At 34.1% G+C, this 25,979-nt stretch overlaps 3 protein-coding genes across 6 annotated transcripts; 2 read left to right on the top strand and 1 right to left on the bottom strand.

Moving 5' to 3' along the window:
- Positions 1-679: 679 nt before the first annotated feature.
- On the top strand, positions 680-2,009 carry LOC101219077 (histone H1). Its single transcript, XM_004140030.2, has 2 exons — positions 680-1,057; positions 1,152-2,009. Exons 1-2 carry the CDS (start codon positions 875-877, stop codon positions 1,791-1,793), a joined length of 825 nt encoding a protein of 274 aa, XP_004140078.1. The 5' UTR covers positions 680-874; the 3' UTR covers positions 1,794-2,009.
- LOC101211501 lies at positions 2,000-24,108 on the top strand. Of its 3 annotated transcripts, none has more exons than XM_011659209.2 (9): positions 2,000-2,131; positions 13,557-14,140; positions 15,205-15,354; positions 15,578-15,748; positions 21,155-21,241; positions 21,349-21,462; positions 21,605-21,904; positions 22,311-22,819; positions 23,228-24,108. In XM_011659209.2, the coding sequence occupies exons 2-9, from the start codon at positions 13,588-13,590 to the stop codon at positions 23,840-23,842; spliced, it is 2,499 nt and encodes an 832-aa protein (XP_011657511.1). In that variant the 5' UTR covers positions 2,000-2,131; positions 13,557-13,587; the 3' UTR covers positions 23,843-24,108. The 3 variants fall into 3 exon arrangements, with proteins under 3 accessions (XP_011657511.1, XP_011657510.1, XP_031743975.1); XM_011659208.2 differs by having other exon boundaries at positions 22,308-22,819; XM_031888115.1 differs by lacking the exon at positions 15,205-15,354 and having other exon boundaries at positions 22,308-22,819.
- LOC105435864 lies at positions 5,428-8,874 on the bottom strand. 2 transcript variants are annotated; one of them, XR_004217809.1, is made up of 4 exons: positions 7,198-8,874; positions 6,317-7,104; positions 6,114-6,232; positions 5,428-6,029 (listed from the first exon to the last, which is right to left on the bottom strand). XR_004217809.1 is itself a non-coding variant. In XM_031888116.1 (3 exons), the coding sequence occupies exons 1-3, from the start codon at positions 6,540-6,542 to the stop codon at positions 5,580-5,582; spliced, it is 795 nt and encodes a 264-aa protein (XP_031743976.1). In that variant the 5' UTR covers positions 6,543-7,480; the 3' UTR covers positions 5,428-5,579. The 2 variants fall into 2 exon arrangements, 1 of the variants encoding a protein (XP_031743976.1); XM_031888116.1 differs by having other exon boundaries at positions 6,317-7,480.
- Positions 24,109-25,979: the final 1,871 nt, after the last annotated feature.

Raw genomic sequence — 25,979 nt, 5'->3', positions numbered from 1 at the left:
TTTGTGAAAAGCAAAATCGTGGTCTATGTCATTTTTAACTTATTTATTATATTTACAATTACAAATGAAAATATAATTTATCTCGTGAAAATAAATCGGTTAACAGATTTAAGCTTTATACATGTACAATACATGTTCAACTTCATCGATGTTTCGAGCAACAATTTTATATCGAAACGATATCGGTTTTTTACGATTCTTGTTCTATTGAACTCGTTAACTAAGCTATTATCAGTTTAAATGAAAATTTCAAGCTTTTATTTAAAGCATTGTCCTAAAATTGTCCTAAACCACAATATCATCGTGATAAACCCTAAACATGACCACTCTACATTCGAAACCAAATATCTTTTCAACTTCTCAACGAAATAATATGAAAAAATATTCATTAGAAAGCTAATATAATATGCTACAAAATGAAAAAAAACTCACTTAAATCTATCAAGTATAGTGTAAGTTATAATCATATTAATCAAGCTTAAAAGCACACCCAATTCTTCTCAAATTCCTCTCCATCCAAACTCTCTCATCAATGCCACCCAAATCTAGCGCTATTAGCCATCGATGACGTTTGATCGAACGACCGTAATTTAAACTTGGAAAAGGCCGAGATCCGCGTGATAGATGTATTATCCAATGAGATTTGAGTATCCGTGTATTGAACATGACAAGCCGACTATTTAAGCTTAAACATTTTAGTTATTTCATCGCAACGAAATTACGAGTAACATATCAAATAGCTTATCTTTCTTTTCTTAAGATCCCAAATTTTTATTCCGATTATCTTCTTCTTCTCTAATCCGATTCAATTCTTCTCTTCTTTTAACCCTAATTCTACTTTCCTATTGTTGGATTTGATCTTGTTTCTACTCCAATGGCTACTGAGGAACCGGTGGTGCCGGTGGAGTCTGCGGCAGAGCCGACTAACGCCGAACAAGCGGAAGAAAATCCGGCGAACAAGTCTGGCAGGTCTAAGAAGTCGAAAGAACCTAAAGACAAGAAACCTGCTGCTCCTAGAAAACCAAGAAATCCTCCAACTCATCCTCCATATGAAGAGGTGTGTTGCTGATTCAAATTCGAATTTTCTTTTGAATTTAATGTTTCGTGTATTGGATCTGTTTTGTTGATTTGGTTTGATGTTTTGATTTCAGATGATTAAGGATGCGATTGTTACGTTGAAGGAAAGAACTGGTTCGAGTCAGTATGCGATCACTAAGTTTATTGAAGAGAAGCAAAAGCAACTTCCACCGAACTTTAAGAAGCTTTTGTTATTCCATTTGAAGAAACTTGTGACTTCCGGGAAGTTGGTGAAGGTTAAGAGTTCGTTCAAGCTTAAACCGGCGAAGTCGGCAGTTGTGAAACCTGCTTCTCCTGCGAAGAAGAAGCCTGTAGCTGCTAAGCCGAAGTCTAAACCCGTAGCTAAGCCCAAAGCTGTTGCAAAATCTCCTGCGAAGCCGAAGGCTGCTGCAAAGCCGAAGCCTAAGGCGACTCCCAAGCCCAAAGCTGCTCCTAAACCCAAAGCTGCTCCAGCCAAGTCGAAGAGCAGTGCTGTGGCGAAGCCCAAAGCTGCGGCAAAGACTAAAGCCGCTCCCAAGCCGAAAGCTAAGGAAAAGCCAGCGAAGGCTGCAAGAACTTCGACGAGAACCTCACCAGGAAGGAAGGCACCAGCTCCAAAACCGGTAGTGAAGAAGGCACCGGCGGCCAAGAAGGCTCCATCGAAAAGTGTTAAAGCTAAAAAAGTGAAATCGCTGGCGAAAAAGTCTCCGGCTAAAAGAGGGAGTAAAGGGAGGTAGATTCTGGCGGCGGTCCTGTCAATCTGTAATCCTTGTGGGTGTATAGACCCTTACATGCCGTGCTATAGAGGAGTTTACCTGAGACTTTTCGACTTTTCTTCTTTTATTTATTAATTTGTAGAACTTTTTTTATCTCTCCCCAAGTTGATGTATCACTCAGCTTAGTTGTTAATGGAAATTCAGTAATCAATTAGAAGTGTTGATTTCAGTTATCAACCTATGCTTTCTATGGGCAATTCGACTCCAATTATCAAGGAAACAGTTCATTTCTCTCAACGCTGGAAATGGACATGGATTGGATTTAGTAACTGAAGTTTGAAGCCTTGTTGTTAAGCCTGGTAAATCTCAAACCTTATAGTTCTCGCCCTTATTATCTGTTTGTGTGGTTCATATTTTGCCTATTATCTGTCTAGAAGATGAATTCTTAGAGATACTGTCAATTATCTTGTTAATATTTGATGGTTTCTTAGATGGGGTTTGATTAGGTGTTAAGGTTTGATCATAACTATTAATTCCTTGGGGCTGGCTGTTTGATTTAGTGTAGCAGCATTCTCGCAGTGTATGTATGGAGTGTTATCTACAGCTGTTTGCATAGGAACACTCACAATGTATGGTGTTATCTACAGATGTTTGCATTGTGTTGTTCCTTGTAGTTTGTTCGTTTTATTAGGTTTTGGATAGATTTGCTGATGATTTTGATTCCAGAAGGATGGATTTATACAAATTACTGGATTAGGAAGACGTTTGTTACACAAATTTTTGAAGGATAATAGAAGCTACCCTTATGAAAACATTAAGGTTAGGAAGATTGCGAAGGTGATTGGGTGCTTAAGAACGGGTTGGCATTTGGCTAAGAAGTCAATATGATGGGGAGGGGTTGGAAGGGATTGGAGATAAAAAGAGAGCGATTTTCACAATGATATTGCAAGTTCTTGCATTGCGATGGTAGAGAATGATATTGGAAAACCTCATTGTGATGATGGTGTTTTTTGTTATCTGGCACCGTTCTTAATTGACCACATAACTCCTTGAATTCATCCTCGGGTACTTTAACCGTTGTTTTCTAACCCCAAATTGGCACCCACAAGGTGCAACATGGCACTTGGTGAGTATCGTGTTTATTTGGAACTTAGGAATGCATCTCCTTAGAATGTGATCAATCCCCAATTTGTAAAGGTAGGTCGCATTATTCTATTTGTAAAAGTGACATTCATGAAACTTCTTTCTTTGTTGATAGCTAAAGTCCTGTGGCCATGTTTTGCATACCCGATAATTGACTATGTTTTGTGTACCACGGTTCCCTCTCTTCAACTTTCATCAATTACTTATCAAGAAACTTGTCCCCGATTTCAATCTAACCATAAAGAGGGGTGTTTTCCAAATGCGACAAATGATCTGCAACCTGATTCTGGGTACTTTTGCAGTCTGGTATGTCCAAATCAAATGCTTGGAGCAATAAATCCATCAGATTAACCATTGACTTGACATTTTTCTTGGCCATGAGATATCCGATCGTAGAATGATCAGTTTGTATCATGATTTTGGAGTCAACAACATAACTTCTGAAGCTTAGATATTATTGTGAACAATTCCTTCTCTATCATAGTGTAGATCTAGCTTGATTCGTTCGGAGTTATTTTGTACTTCTTTTGACTCAGCATTTCTCCAACCACAATACCACTCACGTTGCACATCAATTCATATAATTGCGATCAATTAGGAGTAATAAGGATGGAGGTAGAAGCCAACACATCTTTTAGTGTTTGGATGAAAAATGTAGGGTTGATTCAAATCAGTAGATTACTATATGGGTTAGCAACCTAGGAAAAAATCTTGATAAATCTTCGATAGAAGCTTATCAATAGAAGCTTGCGTGGCCTAGAAAGCTTTGCAATATTTTGATATTAGAAAGCGGTGGCAGCTTGCCCATGGCATCAATCTTAGTAAGGTCGACTTCTATCCCCTTCCAGGATATCTTGTTCCCTACCAGTAGCACAATCCCCTCAATCATCATGAAGTGACACTTTTTCTAGTTCAACACCAAATTAGTTTATTATTCACATATTGCCATAACTTCTTAATTTTTCAACCATATTTCAAATGAGTCTCTGAATGGCAACATATTTCAAATGAGTCTTTGAAGATTCAGAAATCATCAATAAAGATCTCAACTGATCTTTCTAGGAAGTTGAAAAATATCATGGTCATGCACCTCTGAAAAGTCTCTAGTGCGTAGCATAACCAAAATGGCATGTGACAAAAGGCAAATGTGTCGTATAGCACTACAAGAAAAGGGGTATCTTTCGATGTACAAAATCATTCGAAGATAAACGAAAAAGCGTTGGGAAAGGATCTCTCAACGCATAAACGTGCGTCGGAATCGAAGTTGATCAAAATGAGTCAGGAGTGGATCTCTTGATGCATAAGATTACAACGTCGGAAGATCCTACAACGTCGGAAGATGTGTGTAGGATCTTCCGACGCTTAATCTTGTGCATTGGAAATTTTTAAATACCTTCCATTATTAAATGGATAATGGAAGATATTATGTATCCATGAAGAGCCTTTAAAAAAAGTATTTTCGAATTAGTATTACTTTCAAATTCAAATCAAAGTAAAAAATGCAAAATCCGAACTCCATTCTTACAAACATTTTCTCAAAGTATAGGTCTTACCATTTTTACCCTGTAAGATGAAGCATAACAAAACAAATCAAAGATGAACCTTTAACATCCTGACTAACAGAAACTAAAATGCAAATTCATCATAAATTCATAAAATAAAGAACAAAGTCAACAGACCTATATGGAAAATAAACAAACAAATAAATCTACCCACCTGGTTAGCCATCGCATATGGTGAGCCACGATCGGTGATCATTACGACATCATCTTTTTTTTTCTTTTTATGTTGTACCATCATTCTTGATGTCAAACCATAAACCCTAACGGTAGCACACAGTGTCCTGTTCTACTTCTCATGTATGTGAAGAAAGACAGATCAAAAGAAGAAAAATAAGTGTTAAAAGGGGAAGGAGAAGGAAGAAGAGAAGAAAAGAAAAGCGAAGGGAGAGAGATGTCAAAATGAGGAAAAAAGAGGAAAAGAAAGAATAGAGAGAGAATTGACGATCTTGGGATTTTAAAGGGTAACTCCTGACACCACTTAAAATTGCGTCAGGAGTTATCCAACTACTGTCGACACTTTATTAAAGTGTCGATAGTTTCCCTCTATCTCTCGATGCATTAAATAATGCGTTGGGAGTTCCTAGAAAATAAAAACCACCACCCTAAAATTATAGGAACTTCCTTGTTAACCTCATAATCTAGGATAATGAAGTCGGTAGGGAAGGTGAACTTGTCCATTTATATTAACACATCTTCAATCTTGCTTTGGGAATGGGCAATAGATCTACATGTCAACTGAAGCAATATTGTTATAGGTCTTGCCTCACCAATCCCCAATTTCTTGAAGATAGAAAGCGATATCAAGTTAATGTTGGCTCTAAGGTCACATAGCGCACGTCCAAGATCTATTTTGCCCAGTGTTTTTAAAGGCTCAAGGCGCATTGGTCCTCTGGAGCCTAGGCGCAAGGCGCAAAAAAAAGCGCGAGCGTTTTTTCATAAGGCGCACTATATATAAAAAGAGAAAAAAATATATATATACACACATATAGCAGAGCAACAATGTATAAAATATAGGTACCCAATATAAGTAGCCTAAACAACAAAACCCAACAAAAAACTACCCAGTATTCAACAAGTCAATAATCAAAATAAAAGTTCATCCCTAAAGATCAAACTCATCATCACTAAATTGATCCTCGTCTTCATTCAATCCTTCGTTAGACTTATAGCCATCAGTATCTTCTTCTTCCAAATCGAAGTCATCTAAATTTACTTGTTTCCGTTGCGTGGTAGACGAGGATGAACATGAAACAATAGTCTTTGGTCTAGAGGTACTAGCTCTAGAATAGAATGATGGTTCTTTTGCTCCGACAGCTCTAGAAACATCACCCCACGTTAAAGAATCATCATTAAATACCAACTCATCATCCTCCTCAGAATCGTCATCCAATCTTCCAATCAACCATTCATTACTATCATCAATATCTTTCAAGGAGATGGGGTCGACAATATCTCGTAGGTTGTATCGACGTTTTAGTGCTCTGTTGTATTTGATGAACACTAGATCATTCAAACGACTTTGAGCAAGCCTATTTCGTTTCTTGCTATGAAGCTGAAAAATTAGAAAGTTTCATTGTCAGTGAATCAACAAATTTTGATTATCATTCTCAATGTACTTAAGGAGAGGAAAGGTAACCTGTTCAAACACACTCCAATTACGCTCGCATCCAGAAGCACTACAAGTAAGACCTAAAATTCTCACAGCAAACTTTTGCAAGTTTGGAGTTGATTGTCCAAAATTATCCCACCATTCCACTATAGGCACAAAAAAAAAAATATATATATTAATAGAAGAGCTTGTTGCTAGTATCGTTGAGTAATCGTTTAGTTGAAATTTACCTGGAGATATTTTGTCCCTTTGTCTGATTGCTAAAGGTTGTCCGAATAATGCTTCAACCCTCTTATACTTGCTTAGTTCTGCAAGTATTTTGTCTTGTACTTCCAATGAAGCAACCATTTTCGTTATGCATGAGTAGAGTCCATTAACTATTTCATCATCCTCCTGAATGACGGGTTTAAATAATACCCCGCTGCATGCAGAGGACGATGCAACTGAAGCTCCCATCTTTTATCAATTATGGTGAAAATGTCCTTGTATTTTTCTTCATTATTATTAAAGGATTTAGCAATAGCTTCCTTAGCTCTATCCATGGCCTCATAAATATATCCCATAGGTGGCTTCTTCTCGCCATCAACCAATCTAAGAACTCGGACTAGTGGGCCAGATACTTTAAGAGCGAAAACAATTGTAGTCCAAAAACTAGCCAACAAAATAGTCTGAACTACTCGTTTCCCTTGTTGCTCCTTACTCCATTTGTTGTCCTTCCATTCATCTGAAGTAAACATCTTCCTCAGATTATTCTTTTGACGATGTATACTCGATAATGTAATGCAAGCAGTAGCAAAACGAGTCTTAGCTGGTCTAACTAACTCCTTTTGGTTAGTAAAACGTCGCATCATGTTTAACAATCCAGGACGAACGTATATGAAATTGCTGATCTCTATGCCTCTTTTCAATGCTTTGCGAATATTCGAGATCTTGTATATATCCTCCAACATCAAATCTAAGCAATGAGCGGCACACGGAGACCATATTAACTGTGGTCGTTTTGCTTCTAACAATCTCCCTATTAACAAAGAAAATAAGTACACATTTAAAGTAGAACTCAACTAAATCTAATAAATTAAAGTTATAACTTGTAAGTAGTCTACATTCTTACCTGCCATCACATTTGCTGAGGCACTATCGGTAACTACTTGTACAACATTCGCTTCTCCAATTTGGTCTACAAAATTATCAAGTAACTCGAACATCTTCTTTCCATCTTTCACATAAAATGAAGCATCGATGGACTCAATAAACATGGTGCCTTTAGGACTATTAACTAAAAAGTTAATTAATGTCCTATTTCTTCTATCGGTCCATCCATCAGCCATAACAGTGCATCCAACCTTGGCCCACTCTACCTTATGGTTACTCATCAACTCATTTGTTGCTTCTAATTCCTTCATCAACTCATTAACTCATGATAAGATGGTGGTTTCAATCCAGGACCGAATTGCCCAATTGACTCAATCATAGGGGCAAAACTTTCATATGTGCAAGCATTCAGAGGCACTCCTGCATCATAAAACCATCGAGCAATTCTTTGGATGGTGTGCTCTCTCATTTCCTTCTTGTATGTCGCATTCAATGAAGTTTGTTTTCCTTTGTCCTTTCTATTTTGAACCACAGTTTCTGGGTTAGGAGTAAAAAATGCATCCATTGGACCCTTTTGCCTTGGCTTCTTCAAGCTCGGGCCCCTTGGTGTTGCTTTGTTGTTTACACTAACACTCCCTTCATCTTCATCCTCAATATCGTAATCTTCTACATCAATGTCCACAATCAGATTTCTTTGTTCTTTAATATCTTTTTTCTTGGACATGTACTCTTTAATTTCTTCCTTCACGTGATCCGGACATTTTGTACAGGCGGTGACATTTCTATAACCACCAACGAGGTGTTGTTTCATTCTATATACCCCTCCTTTTGTTACTTTCGAACAAAATCCACAGACAAACGTATTTATATTTTGGTCATTTTGCAATTGACCATATTTCCATGCCGGATCTTTTCTCGAACTTTCATCAGCCATCTATGATCTATGTTATAAAAAAAAAAAAACAGAAACTATTTAAAACAGCAGCTGTTATTAAAAAAAAAACAGAAGCTATCTATGGATGGGATGAAGTTGTTATAAATGGAGGATTGGAGGGGAGTGTGTTGTGAGATGGATGGGATGAAGGTTGAGTTTGATGGGTTATCGAAGGAAGTTGAAGTCGAGAAGTATAAGAAGAAGAAGATGTAGACTTTAGAGAGTTTTTTCTAACTCAATGGGTATACCATGCTATGAAAACAGAAAACAATGGAGTTTGATGTTCTTGTCAAAGAGTTACAGAAGAAGGAGAAAGCAATGCAGATGTTAACTGAACGATTGAGATACTCACTCGTGATAAAGCTGAGAGGGAGGAGGCGAAAACTGAAGCACTAGCACTGTAGCACAGAATATTATTGTCTTCTCTTTTCCTCTGTTTTTGCACCAAAAAACAGAGTAATGGCAGTCGCAGCACTCGTTTTGTGTGAAGAAGAAGGGTGGCCGGAACGGAAGGGTGGAAAAGGAAGCAAAATTTTTTTGAAGTAGAAGCAGAACGGAAGACGAAGAACTGAAGAAGTAGATGAAGAGTCGTGTTGAAGAAACTTCACGCGCGAAAGGAGAAGGGTTCTTTCTTCACGTTTACGTAATAGGTTTAAAAAACCTAGATAATAATAGTTTTTTATAATTAAAGCCCATCCCATAACTTATAAAAAAAAGCCCACGCCTAATTCGACTTGCACCTAGGCGCGCCTAATATGGGCCTTTTATAATTCGCTGCGCCTCCTCACAAATAAACCCCAAGTGGGCGCCTTGAGCCTAGGCGCGCGCCTTAGGGCGCTTTTTAAAACACTGATTTTGCCTATAAAGCATAAAATTGTAAAGCTTTAGGGATCTTTCTGTCAGAATTTATAACCTAAAACTCGTAGATTGTAATTTCAAATTATATTCTACTCAATAAAACTCGTAGATTGTAATTTCAAATTATATTCTATTCAATAAAGTTGTTATTGAGAAATTATTAATGCAATTGAATATTATAATCTTGAGTCCAATAAATTAAGGTATTGAGGCTAGCTTGAGTAAAATTAAACTTGATGTAGAGACATAAACATGGATCACGTTCGAGTATGTGACCTAAACAGTCTGTAGTATATGAATAGGGTTGGACGCTTTATTCTGAGAACACTATACATGCAACTTGTTTTGTAGTTAGTACAAACGATGTGATCCTGCATCGTTCATGTAGAGACATGAAAATGATGACATCCTAACATAAGACTGAACCGTGAAATAATCACTTTTATGTTATAACATCGTTTATTGTATAAAGTTGATTATTACGATTATTGATGACTTAAGTAACTTAATCTTAATCCTAAGTTAACTATGAACTCATGTTCACACAAGATTATCCTTAAATTGTCATAGTTGTGGTCATATTTCAGGGGTAAGACCAGATAGATTGAGGACATAAGGTGCAAGACGAAATTCACTTTTGTCCATTATAAGGTTAGTAGATGGGTTGTTTTCTTAAGGACTGAACCCAGACTTGAACAAGGGGCTTCGCCCTCTCATTGGCTCGAGAAGGATTCAACTTATAAGTTAGACCATAAATCAATTGTTCAATAGCGAATCAATGGGAACTTAAGGACCAAGATGTAATCTTAAGAGTAAAACGGTAATTTTTAACTCAGTCAAGATTATGAACCACCTGTGAAGGATTAAGTTACTAATCACAATTATATCTGATGGGCACAAATATATCTATAATGAAGGGAGTTCAAATACAAGACTTTAGTGGAATGATCCGTTAGTTAATGAATATTGATTAATTTGGTCTAAAAAAGTTTAGCTAACTAATCTCGGATAGTTGAAGCCATGATCTATACGTCCATTAGATTCTCCTGCTAGCTCATATGGAATTAATTTAGAACAGTATGTTAGATTAGTTTGAATATTTTGAATTAGGTAAGAAGAGAGAAACCGACAAGTATACACGATATAACTGTCGATTATCAGTTTAGAGATAGAGCTTTTTATTTAAATACAAAAAGTATGAATGCAAATTCATATTTGGAAGCTCCAAATTGATGAAAATGATCAAAGTTGTAAAAAGTTAAAGTGTTGACTTTTGACTTTAAAAAGTCAAACTTTGACTAGTTATATATTCAAATGCGATTTGAATTTTAAAAAAATGAATGCAGATTCATGCTTAGAAGGTCGAAATTTGTCTAAACAGATCGAATGGTAAAAAGTCAAAATGTTGACATTTGACAAGTCAGTTTAATTTTTTTCTTGAATGGTCAAATGACTATTTTATCCTTTGACTAAAGTTAGTAGAAAAATCTAACATTTTGTTGGATAATCTCACTAACTCTTAGTGGGATAAGTGGCTACATAGAATGTAAACAACTAGTCCACTAAATTTCAATAACGGTTAGTGGAATGTGAGGTGTTAAGATTTAGTGAACTAGTTACATGTAGTTTATATGTAATTAGGTTATTTAAAGGACACTTTTCAACTGAAAATGACCCTTTTTTTTTTTGGAAATTGAACGTTTTACCTTAAAAATTAATTTTCACCAAGTTATATTTCTCTCCCTACTCTGAACCCTAAATCCAACCCTCCAAATTTCATCCCTCTCGCACAAATCCTTTACTCATTGGATCCTACATTTAAGTTATAATTAAGTTCGAAGAATAGTGGGTTAACACTAGTGGTGGTCCCAAGATCAAGTTTGTGATGAGATTACAAGCAATTTGGAAGCTACGAAAGTATGACTTTCTAAACCCCTAATTTCAATTGAATAAGGTTATACGTGTTTAATTCTAAATGTTAGATGCAATTAAAGTAAATTATATATCTTAATTTTGTTGCGCATGTCTTCTGCTTTCTATCAGAGCTGTTTTTGAAAGATATCACTTATTTCTTGTGTCAGAGCAACAATTTCATACTCATTTAACCTTCTTTTCTTTGACACTATGTTTTTTAGAAATTTAACATACATACTATACTCCAAAGCTTTGACAAGCGAAATGTTAATGTAATACTGCTTGAGCATATCAAGGAATTGTTTAAACTACTTCTCGTCACTTTTCTTCTTTAGGCAATTTGGAAAAGGAGGAGGCGACATAAAATTAGATGTGGTCGTTTATTTAGATGTCTATCTTCTTTTAGCATATTGCCTCTCATTCTCTGCTTTCTTGATTTTCTAATTCTTCAAAGATGGATTATCGTTAAATTGAGATGTAGAAGTATAAGAAATATGAAAAGTGTTGTTGGTATATCAATTATAGTGTTGGTTGGTGAAGATTTGTCCGTTTGGATTCTTAATCTGACTCTTTGGTCATCAAAGCCCTCCCACTCTGTAATGTAATAGCTTTACATTGCTCCTTTTTGGATCCTCCTGCATTATGCAACCTTCCTTCAAGCTCGTTGACTATTTTACCCATTTGCACTTTCAACTTAAGAATTGTGGCAACTTGATTATGTAGAAGAGCATCATTCTTCTACACATATTCCTTTAGAAGGTTTTTCATAGAAGAAGAGTTGGATGAAGACACATTATTCATGTGGTTGAAAAGTTGGCCGATGTGAGTTTTGATGATCTCAGTAAAACCTCAGTTGTCATAGGTGTCCACCATATTGGTCGTCTTGTTTGTTCTACTGTTGGTTTCCTCCTCAACTGAAGTTAGGGTACTTTATCTACCCATGATTATAAATGTTGGAATAAGGATCGTATTTGAGGTACGCAGTAGAATCTTGGTTCTATGGGCATGAATTAGTATTACACAATCCTCCACGTCCCATACAAGTAACTCCTTCCATTTGTTTGCATAAGACCGAACTATGAGATAATCAATTTTATATGTCTTAACATGAACGATTTAGACCGAACTATGTTTTAACATGAACGATTTGCATAGGACACCTTCACTTGCATGTCTTAAAGTAACCAATTTAGAATCACATTGTTTATACTAAATATAAATTGAGTCGCATCTATAGTGTCCTCATAATAAGGTGTCCAACCCTATTCTATATCATAGACCATCTAAACTGTTAACTCAAACTTGATTCATTTTTATGTCACTACATAAAGTTTTAGTATTCAATATAATATTAAAGGAACCTTATTTTATTAATCACGATGAGCAAATCATTAATTCAATAACAATTTATTGAATAATCCATCGATAACTACAACTTTATTGAATAATACATGGATAGGATAAGTTTAGAATTTACAAACCATGAGTTTTCAGCCATAAAATCATACAAAAACTTGATAATTTGTTTGGATTGAAAGCAAGAAGTGTGGAATACAATTGATGTTCATTTTAGGATTGCTCCGATACAAAATATGTTGGAGACAATGAAGAAAAATTAGAATAAAGTTTAGAACGGAAAGAGTTATTTGAATAAACTTCTTGTATTTGAGTGCTTTGGCACTTATGCTCAATTGGAGAGCGCTCTTAGTTTCTTACTTACAAATGGTAGAGGACACCTCTATTTATTGTTATCAATAAATAATGCTAGAAACGCTTATTAAACCTAAAAAATATCTTTTTATATCGAAAATTCATATCGAAGGAACTCGAAGGACTATTTAAAAATTACATATTACATTTAACGGTAATAAAGTTCTATTGATAGATCAATCGTATGTAATTGGATTGCTTTTGATTATGTTTACTTAAGCTTCTAGATTTGTAGATGTAATCTAATGAATATTGAAGTTGTTTAATTTGCACTTGTAATTGAATGAGTAACATAAATATCACCAATTACTATTACCCTGGAGTCTATCACCCATTACTGTTACCTAGAGTCAATTGGTAATGATATCTATAACATTAACAGTAACTATGATATATGCATATCTCTTACTGTAAAGGTAATTATATAGTATATCTGACAGCAAAAAAAATCATTCAAAAGTATCTCAAGTGTTAATGGGTTTCATATAATTTTCAAATGCAATCAGATTATCGATTATCGAACTCTTGTAACACAACAACAACCTAATTAATTTGATGGAACCACTCCTCAAAATATATTTATAGGATAATAAGCATTAATTCCTTAATTCAAATTATTTTTTATAATCTCAAAAGTAGATTATATGTTTGGAACCCCATATATTCTCCCCACTTGCCAAACCAACGTAACCCTCACACTACTATTGTTTTGCTTTATTCTGATCTGTTTATTATGTTAAATTGTATATATATTATGTAAGCATGTGCTTTTCCTCGTTTTGAAGCTAACACTTGAAAAAAAGTATTTGTCACTTCACTCTACCTTAAACCGAAGAAGGTAGATTCATAACTTGATATTCAAGTACAAAAATGGAATCCATACACTTACACTTCCTCCCCCACATAAAATATGTTTTAATTCAAGCAATGCTTACCAAAGGGTTTTTCTTTTATATAAAAAGGAGACGAATAGAATGGTAAGATCTGAACATAATGGAGCCCTCAAGAAAAGAGAGGAATGGGAAAGAAAAGGAGGAGTTGGATTACCTGAAGAAATACTTGTTCAATAAGGCAATGAAAGGAAGATGGAAAGAAGTGGTGGAGAAATATGCAACGGATAGTCGAGCTCGGGAGGCGAAAATCACAAAGCGTGGCGACACGGTGCTGCACGTGGCAGTGAGCGACGGGCAAGTCGGGGTAGTGGAGGAGCTGATGAGAATTATATCAGGGGAGGAAAAGAAAGGAGGGGACGAGAGTAATAGTAAGAGAGTGGTTAGAATTGCGAATAATAAAAGCGCGACGGCGCTGCACCTAGCGGCTACGCTTGGGAACGTGAAAATGTGTTATGATATAGCCAGTGTGGACCATTCTTTGGTGGGGGTTAGAAACAATGAAGGGGAGACGCCGCTGTTCTTGGCCGCTTTGCATGGTAACAAAGATGCTTTTCTTTGCATTCACTCATTCTGTGCTCAAACAACGGTTCATTGTAGAAGAACTATAGATGGTCAAACCATTCTTCATTGTGCCATTATGGGTGATTTTTTCGGTTAGTTATATTATTCTCATCATCTACCTTTGTTTTATTTTTTATTTTTATCTTTTTGTTTTAACTACGTCTAAATAAATCAAAATATTTATAAAATATAACAAAATTTCAATCATTAATAACTATGAACAGACTTTTATCGATCAGTGTTTATTGATGCATACTGATAATAGTTGACTGATGTTTATCATTGATAAAATCTAAAATTTTATTGTATTTTGTAAATATTTCTAACCGTTTGTCATTTATATAATAGTTTTTTTTATTCGTTTCGTTTAATAATTATTTGAATTTTTTTTAGAGAATCGTAAAAAATAACAAATTTGAAAAAATATTTACAATTTACAACAAAATTTTTAGATTCTATCAATATCATCGATAGACAAATCTATCCGATTTTATTATTGATAGAATTTAATATTTGTTATAACTTGTAAATATTTAAATTTATTTTGCTATTTTTTAAAAAACATTTAAATTTTCACGTTCATTTTTATTTTTATCAAGCAAACCTCGATTATCGGAGTGTGTAACAGTTTTAAAAGTTTATAATTAATTGTATAACAACCTTTTTAATGAATTGCAAATCTAATAAATTTTAGAGGCTCTATGAATGGTCTTTTGTTTGTGATAGATTTAAGAAGTGTTTGGAAGTGATATATCGTTCGAGCAATGATTTTTTTTCTATCCATGATAGATATTGATAGATACTGATACGTTTCTATCCGTCGTATTAATAAATAGTAATAAAAGTCTATCGGTGTTTATCCTTGATATAATCTAAAATTTTGCTACATCTTAGTAAATATTTTAATTTATTTTGCTATTTAAAAAAATTTCCTTTTTTTACCCATATTACACTCTTTCTTCCATTTATTATTATTATTTGCAAATTTAATACATGATCTAGATCAATTTTTACACACACATATATAAGTAAGACTCCTTCCTTGTTGATGCTTTGTTATTAAATTGTATGTTAGTGTGTTAAACATATATGTAGACACATACACAAATGTTCAATTCTTATATTATATATTAAGATCAAGTTTGTAATTAAACAGAACTAGCACTTCATATCATAAAACTATACAAGGAGTTGGTGAACTTTGTGAATGAGCAAGGTTACACACCACTCCATCTTTTAGCCACCAAGCCTTCAGCTTTTAAAAGTGGAACACACTTGGGAAGATGGAAGATGATTGTTTATCATTGTAAGTATATATTCCTATTTAATCACACCCTTCTTCTATGCCTATATCCAACAATAATCTAACCTTAATGTACAAACAAACACTAACTATTCTGCTATAACTTTATTACAGTATGAAGAAATATCATAGGTTAATTGAAATGTGGAAGAGATATGGAAATATATTTGATGAAGATTATAGGAAATAATATTATTAATATGGTTTATTGATATGATGGAATTAGGTATATTTGTGGACGAAGTGAAGATTGATCCAAAGTCATTTCTTCGTGCTTTGCCCACAAAGCCGCTGTCGCTACACCGACGATCGAATCCAAATAATGAGAAATTGTATCCACCCAACTACACTACATGCGCCAACTTGTTCAACTTTTTGTGGAAAGGAATTCGAATGGGTTAGTAATTTCTTTCTCTCTTTTCTCAACCCCACAAAAGAATCCTCTTGGTTGAGAAATTTGTATTGCATGAGATTTTTCTTGTTGTTTCTTTTCTTTTTTGTGCATTTAGAGTTGCACACCTACCTTTTGTACAATTCTCCATTAGCAATAAAGATCTAATGAGAAAATGTATTTAAAAGAAATAAGAAAAATTCAAACTGTGATTGATCAATAGCTGGATTAAACTAAATTTTTTCTGTAGTACACCCTGTGTCAAAATATATACCAATGCTAACTAGTCTAGAATAGTCTCTTGAAGTATTCACAATATGCCGTTAGTGTGTGAAATAGACTTTTCTAGAGTTACGTTGAAGGATGTAAATAAATATCTTAAAATAAAAAATATAAAAATATCTTAGATTTTTTCAGGTCAAAAATTCTAGAATTTCTTTTGATATAAGGATGAAATAATAACTATCCAGAATACTTAGAATTCTAGAGAAATCTTTTGTTTGGACTCCCATGCCTGTAAATAGAACGTGTGATCCTCAATTGTGAACCAAACAAGCGAGTAAAGAGGGAAAGAAAGAAAGAGAGTTAGAAAGAAATTTGAATGAAAAGAGAGTTGAGAGTAAAAGAGAACTCTCTCCAAAAGTGCCCATCTTTGTAAATTTTCTTGAGAAAAGTTTCTTTCTTCCTAGTGAGGGTCTCTTCCTTTTGTGCCAATTTCTTCAAACAAGTGGTATTAAAGCCAAGCTAGCTTAACTTGTTGTGTTAGAGCTCTTGAACATCGATTACGGTTTGAGACTATGAAACTCTTGTTATTTGAGACAAAGCTACTTGTTGAGTGCATTCATCATTACATGGAGATCGTCTTAAGTTATTGGAGGAATCAAGATGCTCAACATTCATAATTACAAAACATAGTTCACATGCATGAACTCGTATCTCCAAGGCCAAGACTTATGGGATGTGGTAGGAGATACTAAAGTTAACCCACTTAAGGAAATTGTTGCTTTGAAGAACTGGAATGTCAAGGCAGGTAAGGTCATGTTTGCAATCAAAACTACAGTTGATGAAGAAATGTTGGAGCACACATTAGTATTGTTGAGATGCCAAAGAAAGCATGGCATACATGCACCTTACTTTTCTCAAAGAGAAATGATACAAGATTTTAACTTCTAGAGAATGAGCTCTTGTCAATTAATTGATCAAAGGGAGATGACTATCAATAAATATTTCACCAAGGTAAGAGTTCTATATCATGAAATCTGTGAATTAGATTCTACTTCTGTTATTTCAGAATCAAGAATAAGAAGAGTTATTATCTATGGTCTTAAACCTAAACAGAAAAACTTTGTTGCTCCTGTTCAAGGTTGGGAAGTATAACCATCTTTAGTTGACCTAGAAAACATGCTTGGCAATCAAGAATGGCAAAGGTCACAATAAAAAAATAATAAAGAAGCACTATTTAGTGGTCAAAGAAAAGGTCTTAAAATATCAAAATAAAGTAGAATAAAAAGAAGATGAAGAGACTCCAAAACGTCCTTAAGTAAGAAAAGTTAGTAAAAATGATCAACAACATGGCCACAGAAAAAGAATGAATGTTACAACTATGGATGTATAGGTCACTATGCTAGAGTATGTCATAAAAAGAAAAGACAACAGAAAGTACAGTTGTCACCTCCCATGTTGAGAGCATTAGTGAAGAAGAATGGGAGAAGAAGGAAATGTTGGTTATCCATGCAGAAGAGGTAAATTATGAAAATGATTGGATCGTTGATTTTGGTTACTCTAATCTTAGGATAGAAGATATAAAGAAGCTACAAAATACATCGTAGTACAAAAAAAACCAAGTTATTGTAACTGCAAACATCTCGAAGTTGTCAATAGTCCACATTAGCAAAACTATGATCACACCTCACCCCAATTCGAATCACGTGGAACTGGAGAACGTATCCTATGTGCCTAGAGTGAAGAAGAATTTGGTGTCAGTATCTCAATTGACATCTATAGGCAACTTTTCTGTGTTCAGACCTGATGATGTCAAGGTCTACCATAATCTTAAAGTTAGTGATACATCGTTGTTGGAAGGACAAAGGATGGACTTCATTTATGCTATGTTAGTAGAGGTTGCCTACGTGAACAAGACGCAGAAGAATGAAACAACAGATTTCTAGCATGCAAGACTTAGTCATCTTAGGTACAACAAATTGAAGACATGGTCTGTGCTGGTTGCCAGTATTGGAAGACACATCAACTACTGTTAAAGGAGTCCGAATTCAAAGAAAAACAACTATTGGAGAAGGTGCATTCAGACGTATTTGGTCCTGTCAAGCAATCTTCACTCAGTAGAATTCGCTACATGGTGACCTTTATTGATGACTTCTTTAGATATGCTTGAGTGTTCTTTATGAAAGAGAAGTCTGAAACAGTTATAAAATTTAAGGAATTCAAAGAATAATTTGAAGGTGAATTAGGAAAGAGAATTTTAGATAATGGGGAAGAATGTATGTCAAATGAATTCTCTCAATACTTGCAAAAGTATAAGATACGTCATCAGTTAACGTGTCCAAACAGTCCACAAAAAAATGGAGTGGCAAAAAGGAAAAATAAACATCTTCCAGAGTATGTCATAGCATGTTACATGCAAGTAATATGCCAGAAAATTTTTGGGTTGAGTTCATGAGAACAACGCCCATGTGGTTAAAAGACTCCCCAACAAAGGTTTGAGATTCAAGTCACCTTATGAAAGTTGCTGAATATCAAGCCAACAGTTAGACACTTTCGAGTCTTTGGTTGTGTATGTTATGTATTCGTACCAAATCATCTATGAAGCAAGTTTGACAAGAAAGCAATCAATGCTTCTTTGTTGGATATGACAACTGAAAAAGGGTGGAGATGCATTGATTCCACCAATGGATGATGCTATACATCAACGATTGTTACATTCGATTAAGCATCATCATGGTGGACACCAGAATTAGAAAAGACAACCAAAGACGAGAAGTCTTTCAAAGAAGGATTAAAAGAAGAGATAAGGCAAGTGCAATAGGCTCCAACAGAAGGTCAAGAAGAAAATGACAGACAAAGAAGAACAATTTGGGACACAAATTAATATCCTTGGCAAAGTGAAGTACACAAGAACCACAATTACAAAGATAGACCAGAATAAGAAATCCAAATTATAGATATGTAGATTTGCAACGTTAGCAACATTTGAAGTGCCAACAACATACGAAAAAGCGTCACAAAATATCCAATGGAGAAAAGCCATGGAAGAAGAAGTTGACGCATTATGAAAGAATCAGACGTGGGACTTGGTACCAAAGCCTAAAGATGTTAAACCCATTAATTGTAAATGGGTTTACAAAGTTAAAACTTGAACAGATGGAAGATTGAGAGAGACAAAGCTTGAATGGTGGCTCAAGGGTTTTCTCAACAATATGGCTTAGACTCTAATGAGACGTTTAGTCCAGTTGGGACTAGCTGCAAGTAAGTACTGGAAGTTATGGCAAATGGATGTTAAGAGCGCTTTCTTAGATGAAGAGTTAGATCGAGAAATATATATGGAGCAACCAAAATGATTTGAGGATGAAGCTCATCATGACTATGTCTGCAAGCTAAGAAAGACTTCATATGGCTTGAAGCAAACACCGAAGACTTGGTATGAAAAAATTGCAAAATTTCTTGTTGAAAATGCCTATGCAGTAGCTCTAGCAGATTCCAGCTTATGCGTCAAACCTCAAGATTCAAAGGTCACAATCATATTTGTCTATATGAATGATCTAATCATAACAGGAGACCAAATGGAAGAAGTTTGACAAATAAATTAGCAAAATTTACTAGTTCGATTTGAAATGAAAGAGCCTGGACAACTAAAGCATTTCCTTGGACTAGAGGTAGAGTGCTCAAAGAAAAGGTTGTTCCTTGAACAACATAAGTATGTAAAAGATCTTTTGTAGAAGTATGAAATGAGTGACTGCAAGCCAATATCCATACTGATGGAGGTTAACAAAAAGTTCTGTATGCATGAAAGTAAAGATCTTTGTAAACCCAACAATGTACCGTTAGTTGTTAGGTTGTTTGGTCTACCTTACCTTAACAAGACCCGATATCTCATATTCTGTTGGAGTCGTAAGTCGTTACATGCCGAATCTGAAGAAGCCTCATCTCGAAGCAATTTGGAGAATTTTAATTTATCTAAGACGAACAATGGGTATGCCCTTCTATATAAAAAAGGGGAGGACTGCAAGTTAGAAGGCTTTTGCAATGCATGCTGATTATGTAGGGGATCATGATACACGAAGATCAACTACTGGTTACTTGTTTCAACTTGGCTGTGCAACAATTTCTTGGTGTAGCAAGAGACAACAACATTTGCATTATCTACCACAAAAGCAGACTATAGAGCAACAGTCATGACAACACAAGAGAATATGTGGATAAAGCAACTAATGAAGGATTTGCACCAAGAGATTAATCATGCAGTAACTTTATATTGTGACAACCTATCTGCAATTTGCTTAGCTGAAAATCCAGTCTTCCATGCAAGGACTAAGCATGTGGAGGTACACTATCACTTCATTAATGAAGGGTACTTCAAGAGGAAATTAAGATGACGCCAATAAAGACAGAAAATCAAATTGCAAATATATTTACAAAAGGATTACCAGCAACCAAAGCATGAGAAGTTTCTTCAGCAACTCGGGATGATTGAAAGACTCAGGATAGTTAGTGTTGAGGGGGAGTATTAAAATATATACCAACACTAACTGGAATAGTTTCTTCAAGTATCCACAAAATGTCATTAGTGTGTGAATCGAATTTTTCTAAATTTATGTTGAAGGATGTAAATAAATATCTCAAAATAAAACTAGAAATACCTTGGAATTTTTTAGGTTAAGGAATTAGAATTCTTTTATGTAAGGATGAAATAATAACTATCAAGAATAGTTGGAATTCTAGATAAATTTTTTGCTTGAGCTTCAAGAATTTCACGCCTATAAATAGAAGGTGGGATCCTCCTTTGTGAACGACGCAAGCAAATCAAGTAAAGAGAGAAAGAAAGAAAGGAAAAAAGAGTCAAGATAGAAACTTTGACTGATAAGTAAATGAATGTTTTGAGAGATCTTTGTAAATGTCCTTGACAAAAGTTTCTTTCTTTTCAAGTAAGCTTCTCGTTTTGTGACATTTCTTGTGATGCTTAATTACAAGTTATCATGTGATAAACTTTTCTTTTAACGGTGAGATATATATAGCTGTATATAATTTTGCTTTCTTGTGTAATTGAAACATGAAGTTTGGAACTCCTTTTCTTTTCAGAACCCATAAGCAGCTTTTGAATCTGCATCCAAATTGCTATGTGGTTATCTCATTATGTGTGTATATATATACACATCATTTTGGATTTTTTTTATGCAGTGTGTACTGTGGGAAAGACAAAGAAAAACCAAAACAAGAATGAAGCTAAAAAGAGTATAAATGATGCAGAGAATCCTCATCCAGAAGGTTTGAGAAATCTAACATCAAATTTGAAACTTTAGGTTGAGTGGTGATTTTGAAAATTTAATCTTATAATATCAACTCACTTGTATATATAATTAAAATTATTACAGAGGATGATTCAACGGTAAGACATTATGAGCTTGCAATTTTCCCAGAAAATTATGCAACTTGCTTCAACTTTCTCAAATTGTTCTCCAAGGCCCTGCTCATATTCATGGGACTAGGTATATATAATTCATTATGATTCGAAGAAATTCCCTTGTTTGTTAATACAAGAAATTTGAATGCTTTCAATTTTTTCTTGATATTCATGTAGCTAGTTGTTATCAATATAATATATATGTACGTAAATATGAATTGATTAAGGATCTAGAGGAATAAAGAAGATTGAGGAGAAAAAGGAGAAACACATGTGGTCATTCCAAGTTATGAACAAACTTCTACAATGTGCTTCAATATATGAATATGAGGACAATGGAAGTAGACCAATGGAAACTTCAATAGAGGAAGAAACACAACCTTATTACGTTGCCGATGGCAATGTCACATTTGATGAGTTGAACATCGCCCAACATGAAGTACAACCTCCACAGGATCAACCACCACCAAACATCTCCAACCTTCACAACATTAACATTATCGACCATGATCACGGTCATGATTACGGTATGAATGTCACTATTACTTTCGGTTTTCTTCTCTCTTTTATTCTAGTCAGCTTTAATTTTCTTTATTGAATTGTATTGTGTGTTATTTACAAACTTTAGATGAAATATCGTTATTGGTAATCTAAATGTTTGTCTTTTTATGCCTTGAAAATGAATGTGGTTAATCATATACCATAAACATACATGATTTGTTATATACGGTGATAGAACTCATGCATACCAATGATATATTGATTTTGATTTACAATTCGTAATATTTGAAAACACGATAGGAGTGAAATCCAAATAACTAAATTTGTTGCAAATTCGAAGATATGAGAAGTCTTTCTCATAATATTTAAGGTGTCAATCAAAGTAAGTAATAACTATTGTATATGTGATTTATTTCATGTCAATGACAGTAGCAGAAAACAAAGAAGAAGCAACAACAACAATCATTGTAGAATCAAAGTCCAGCATTGGTGATAAAATCCTAAAATATTTTCCAATAACCATTGGAGACAAGAAAGAGAACAAGAAACTGATTCTCAAAGCAACAACAACAAAAAATACATGGAAAAATACAGAGGATCATCTTAAAAATAAGCAATATTCAAGGCAAGAAACACCAGTATTGATAGCAGCAAAGAATGGAGTGGTTGAAATGGTGGAGAAGATCTTGCATTTATTTCCTGTGGCAATTCATGATACTAATTCAGAGCAAAAGAACATTGTTCTATTGGCTGTGGAGAATAGGCATCCTCATATCTATGAACTATTGCTTCGTAGAAATATTATAAGAGAAAGTGCTTTTAGAATGGTGGATTCTCAAGGAAATAGTGCTTTGCATCTTGCAGCAAAGCTTGGTGATCATAAGCCTTGGCTTATCCCTGGTGCTGCCTTGCAAATGCAATGGGAACTTAAATGGTATCAGGTAGTTAAAATTACTTCTTCTCTGTTTTTCCTACTGTTATCAATTCCGTTTTATGTTTTTAAATTACTGTAAATATCGATTTGAAATCGGTTTAGTTTTTAGATTATATGATCAAAATAGTATAAATTCTAATGCCTTCACTATATCTAGATTTTTTAAATAAAAAATGAAACATATAGATAAAACATTTCCACAAGTCAATCATCATTTAGTCATAAGAAAAAAAGTTATTTGTTAGTTGGGTTACATCCATTCTTTTGCATCTAATCAGAGTAATCACAGATAACTTTTTAATGCTTATTCCTACTCGAGATGCAAACAATTTTCGCAGCCTAGCTGGCAGACAGGTATCGCTATTGATCATATCGTTGTATTATTAACAAAGTATATAACACCAATTTGTGACAGTTTGTGAAGGCATCCATGCCATCAAACTTCTTCCCCACCTACAACAAAGAAGGAAAGACTTCAAAAGTACTGTTTAGTGAGACACATTGTGACCTAGTAAGAAGTGGAGAAGAATGGCTAACACACACCTCAGAATCCTGTTCTTTAGTAGCTGCCTTAATTGCAACTGTTGCCTTCGCCACCTCTGCCACCGTCCCAGGCGGGAACGATCAAAACAAAGGCACACCATTACTCCATGGGAGACCAGCATTCAATGTATTTGCCGTAGCATCACTCATTGCTCTCTGTTGTTCAGTCACTTCTTTAGTAATGTTCCTCTCAATATTGACCTCAAGATTTCAAGCAAAGGACTTTGGAGGCAATCTTCCCACAAAGCTATTACTGGGATTGTCATCTCTTTTTCTGTCAATTGCAGCAATGTTGGTTTCATTTTGTGCTGGACATTACTTTGTGCTTAGTGACAAGCTTCATTATGCTGCATTGCCTGTGTATGCTGTGACATGCTTGCCAGTGACATTGTTTGCTATAGCACAATTTCCTTTGTATGTGGATCTTGTGTGGGCTACTATCAAGAAAGTCCCAACAAGAAGCTATTCAGCCATCTCACCAATATAGGGCCCTTTCCACTAGTCGGGTTGGATTTTGGAAAGAAAACTACTTGCGTGCATTAGGGAATCGTATTTATCTTTGAGAGACTCACTAACAAATTTTTTCTTATTTTTTGTTTTGAAATATATTCTTTAGTTTTGTGTTTATCTGATGGGTGGCAAGATTTATCATATCACTCAAACTTTACGTGCTACTTCTCCTATATATATATATATATATATATAAACATGTTTTGTAATTCCTACGAAGTAAGTTGGTATTTTGTGTATTGATATTTTGTGTATGATTTTTTCTCTAATGAAATGATTCAATTCTTAGTTAAATTATAAATTATATAAACAGCATGCATATTTTGATAATTACTCATTTGGTTTTCATCTTTGATTTTGGGAAATTGTGTTGATTTTCTTACGAATTTTTTAGTATATTATGCATTAAGCAAAGTTTGTGTAATAATAATAGAAGTTTGTTTAAGAAGATAATGAACTTTGCTTCAGTATTTGAGCTTCACACAGATGTGTTTCACAAATTTTACTTCTTCAGTCTATTGAACTCAGTGTGCTATCTTAACATGATATTTTTTTATTTAAACTAATTAATAGAAATTCTTAATCAAAGCATCATTTTTTTTCCAAGTAAATTCGTACAAATCTGACTTCAATTTTATGACAAATTCTCCCTCTCCTCTCTACGTTTCGTTTAACTTTCTACTGTCTGTTATGTAAATCCTAATTTGTTGTAACATTTTTAAAACAATCTTAAAATTAAATAAGAAAATAAAGAAGTAATAGATAAAAGTAGTGTTTATAGTTTTTGATTTAAAAAAAAGAACTAAATACTTATCAAAGACTCTATTTATTTATTTTGGTTGGTTTTTTGAACTATTGGTAAACGGATAAAAAAAAATAAAGAAAAACATATGATTGACGTAAAGTTTATAAAGTTAACATTAAAAATCAAATAATTATCAAAATTGATGGCAAGATTTGATAAGGAAAAAAAGAAAGAAAAGTTTGTATCATTATATTATGCTATTCAAAAGATTACTTCATATTCAATAAGAGAATGTTGCTCCCTCCCATGATAATTCTAATCTTTCTCGAATTATTTAGCTTCTACACCTAAGCAATTTTAAGCATTTTGATGTTAAATGCATATATTTAGTCTTTTAAAAATCTAAGTCTAAAAATCACAAATAATTCATAGAATCTTTCTACTTTTGGTATATTAATTTGTAGTTGATGTGGCTGTTTCTGCTCTATTGCTCTTCTTACTGCTATGTTATTATTACTAGTGTTTGCATATGAGTTTTAGAAAGCTTAATATATAAAGTGGTTTGTGAAAAGTGGGAAATAAATCTATTTATTAGTTTATGTTTACATTGAAAGGATGATTTGTGTGTATTAATCAAGGCAACCACTTATTGAGCTTTTCTGATTATGTTCTAAAATGTTTTTATTTTTGAGATAGAAATCGTGATCTTAAAACTTGACCTACTTGCTCCAATCCTACCAAGTTATTGTTTAAGTTTCTTATTTTTGTTTGTCTTATGCGTTGAACTTGTATGGTTATGTCAAATTCTAGGGTTTGAAAACTTTATTATAACCCCTAAGTTGTAAAACTTTATTTCATGGATTTGTTGTAATGATTTCTACAATGATCGGTTATTTTCTTTTCCACTAAGATTTAAATTGTTTAGTTCAAAACTTTTTGTTTTGTAATAAGTCATATGGTCATAATAAGTGTCGTAAGAGAGTTGATGTTTATTCACTTCATGCATTTTTCAAACTTTAGGTGGTCGGTTATGATTATTGTCAAGGTAGAGATGCTAACAACATGAAATCTATAACTAAACATATGTTGATCACTCTAGGTGGTTTTCTCCACTCTTTTTAGGACTTCGAATTTGATCCAAATTTGTGATGAATTTTGTTTGAATTTTGAGCTGGGAATGAGTTATAGACGAGGGTAATGTTTCAACAAAAATCACTTTTTTCATCAAAATGTTAATCTAATTAACACTTATGTTTATATGGCCAATTGATACATGCAAAACTATATATTTGCATAAACCATTAGCATTTCCATCTTGTAAAGCTAAGTAGGATTTCTAAAGACTTGTATGATTAACAACTCACAAGTA

The sequence above is a fragment of the Cucumis sativus genome, chromosome 6, assembly GCF_000004075.3.
Source record: "Cucumis sativus cultivar 9930 chromosome 6, Cucumber_9930_V3, whole genome shotgun sequence".
NCBI classification, from domain to species: Eukaryota; Viridiplantae; Streptophyta; class Magnoliopsida; order Cucurbitales; family Cucurbitaceae; genus Cucumis; species Cucumis sativus.
This window is presented reverse-complemented; position numbering and strand designations above follow the sequence as displayed.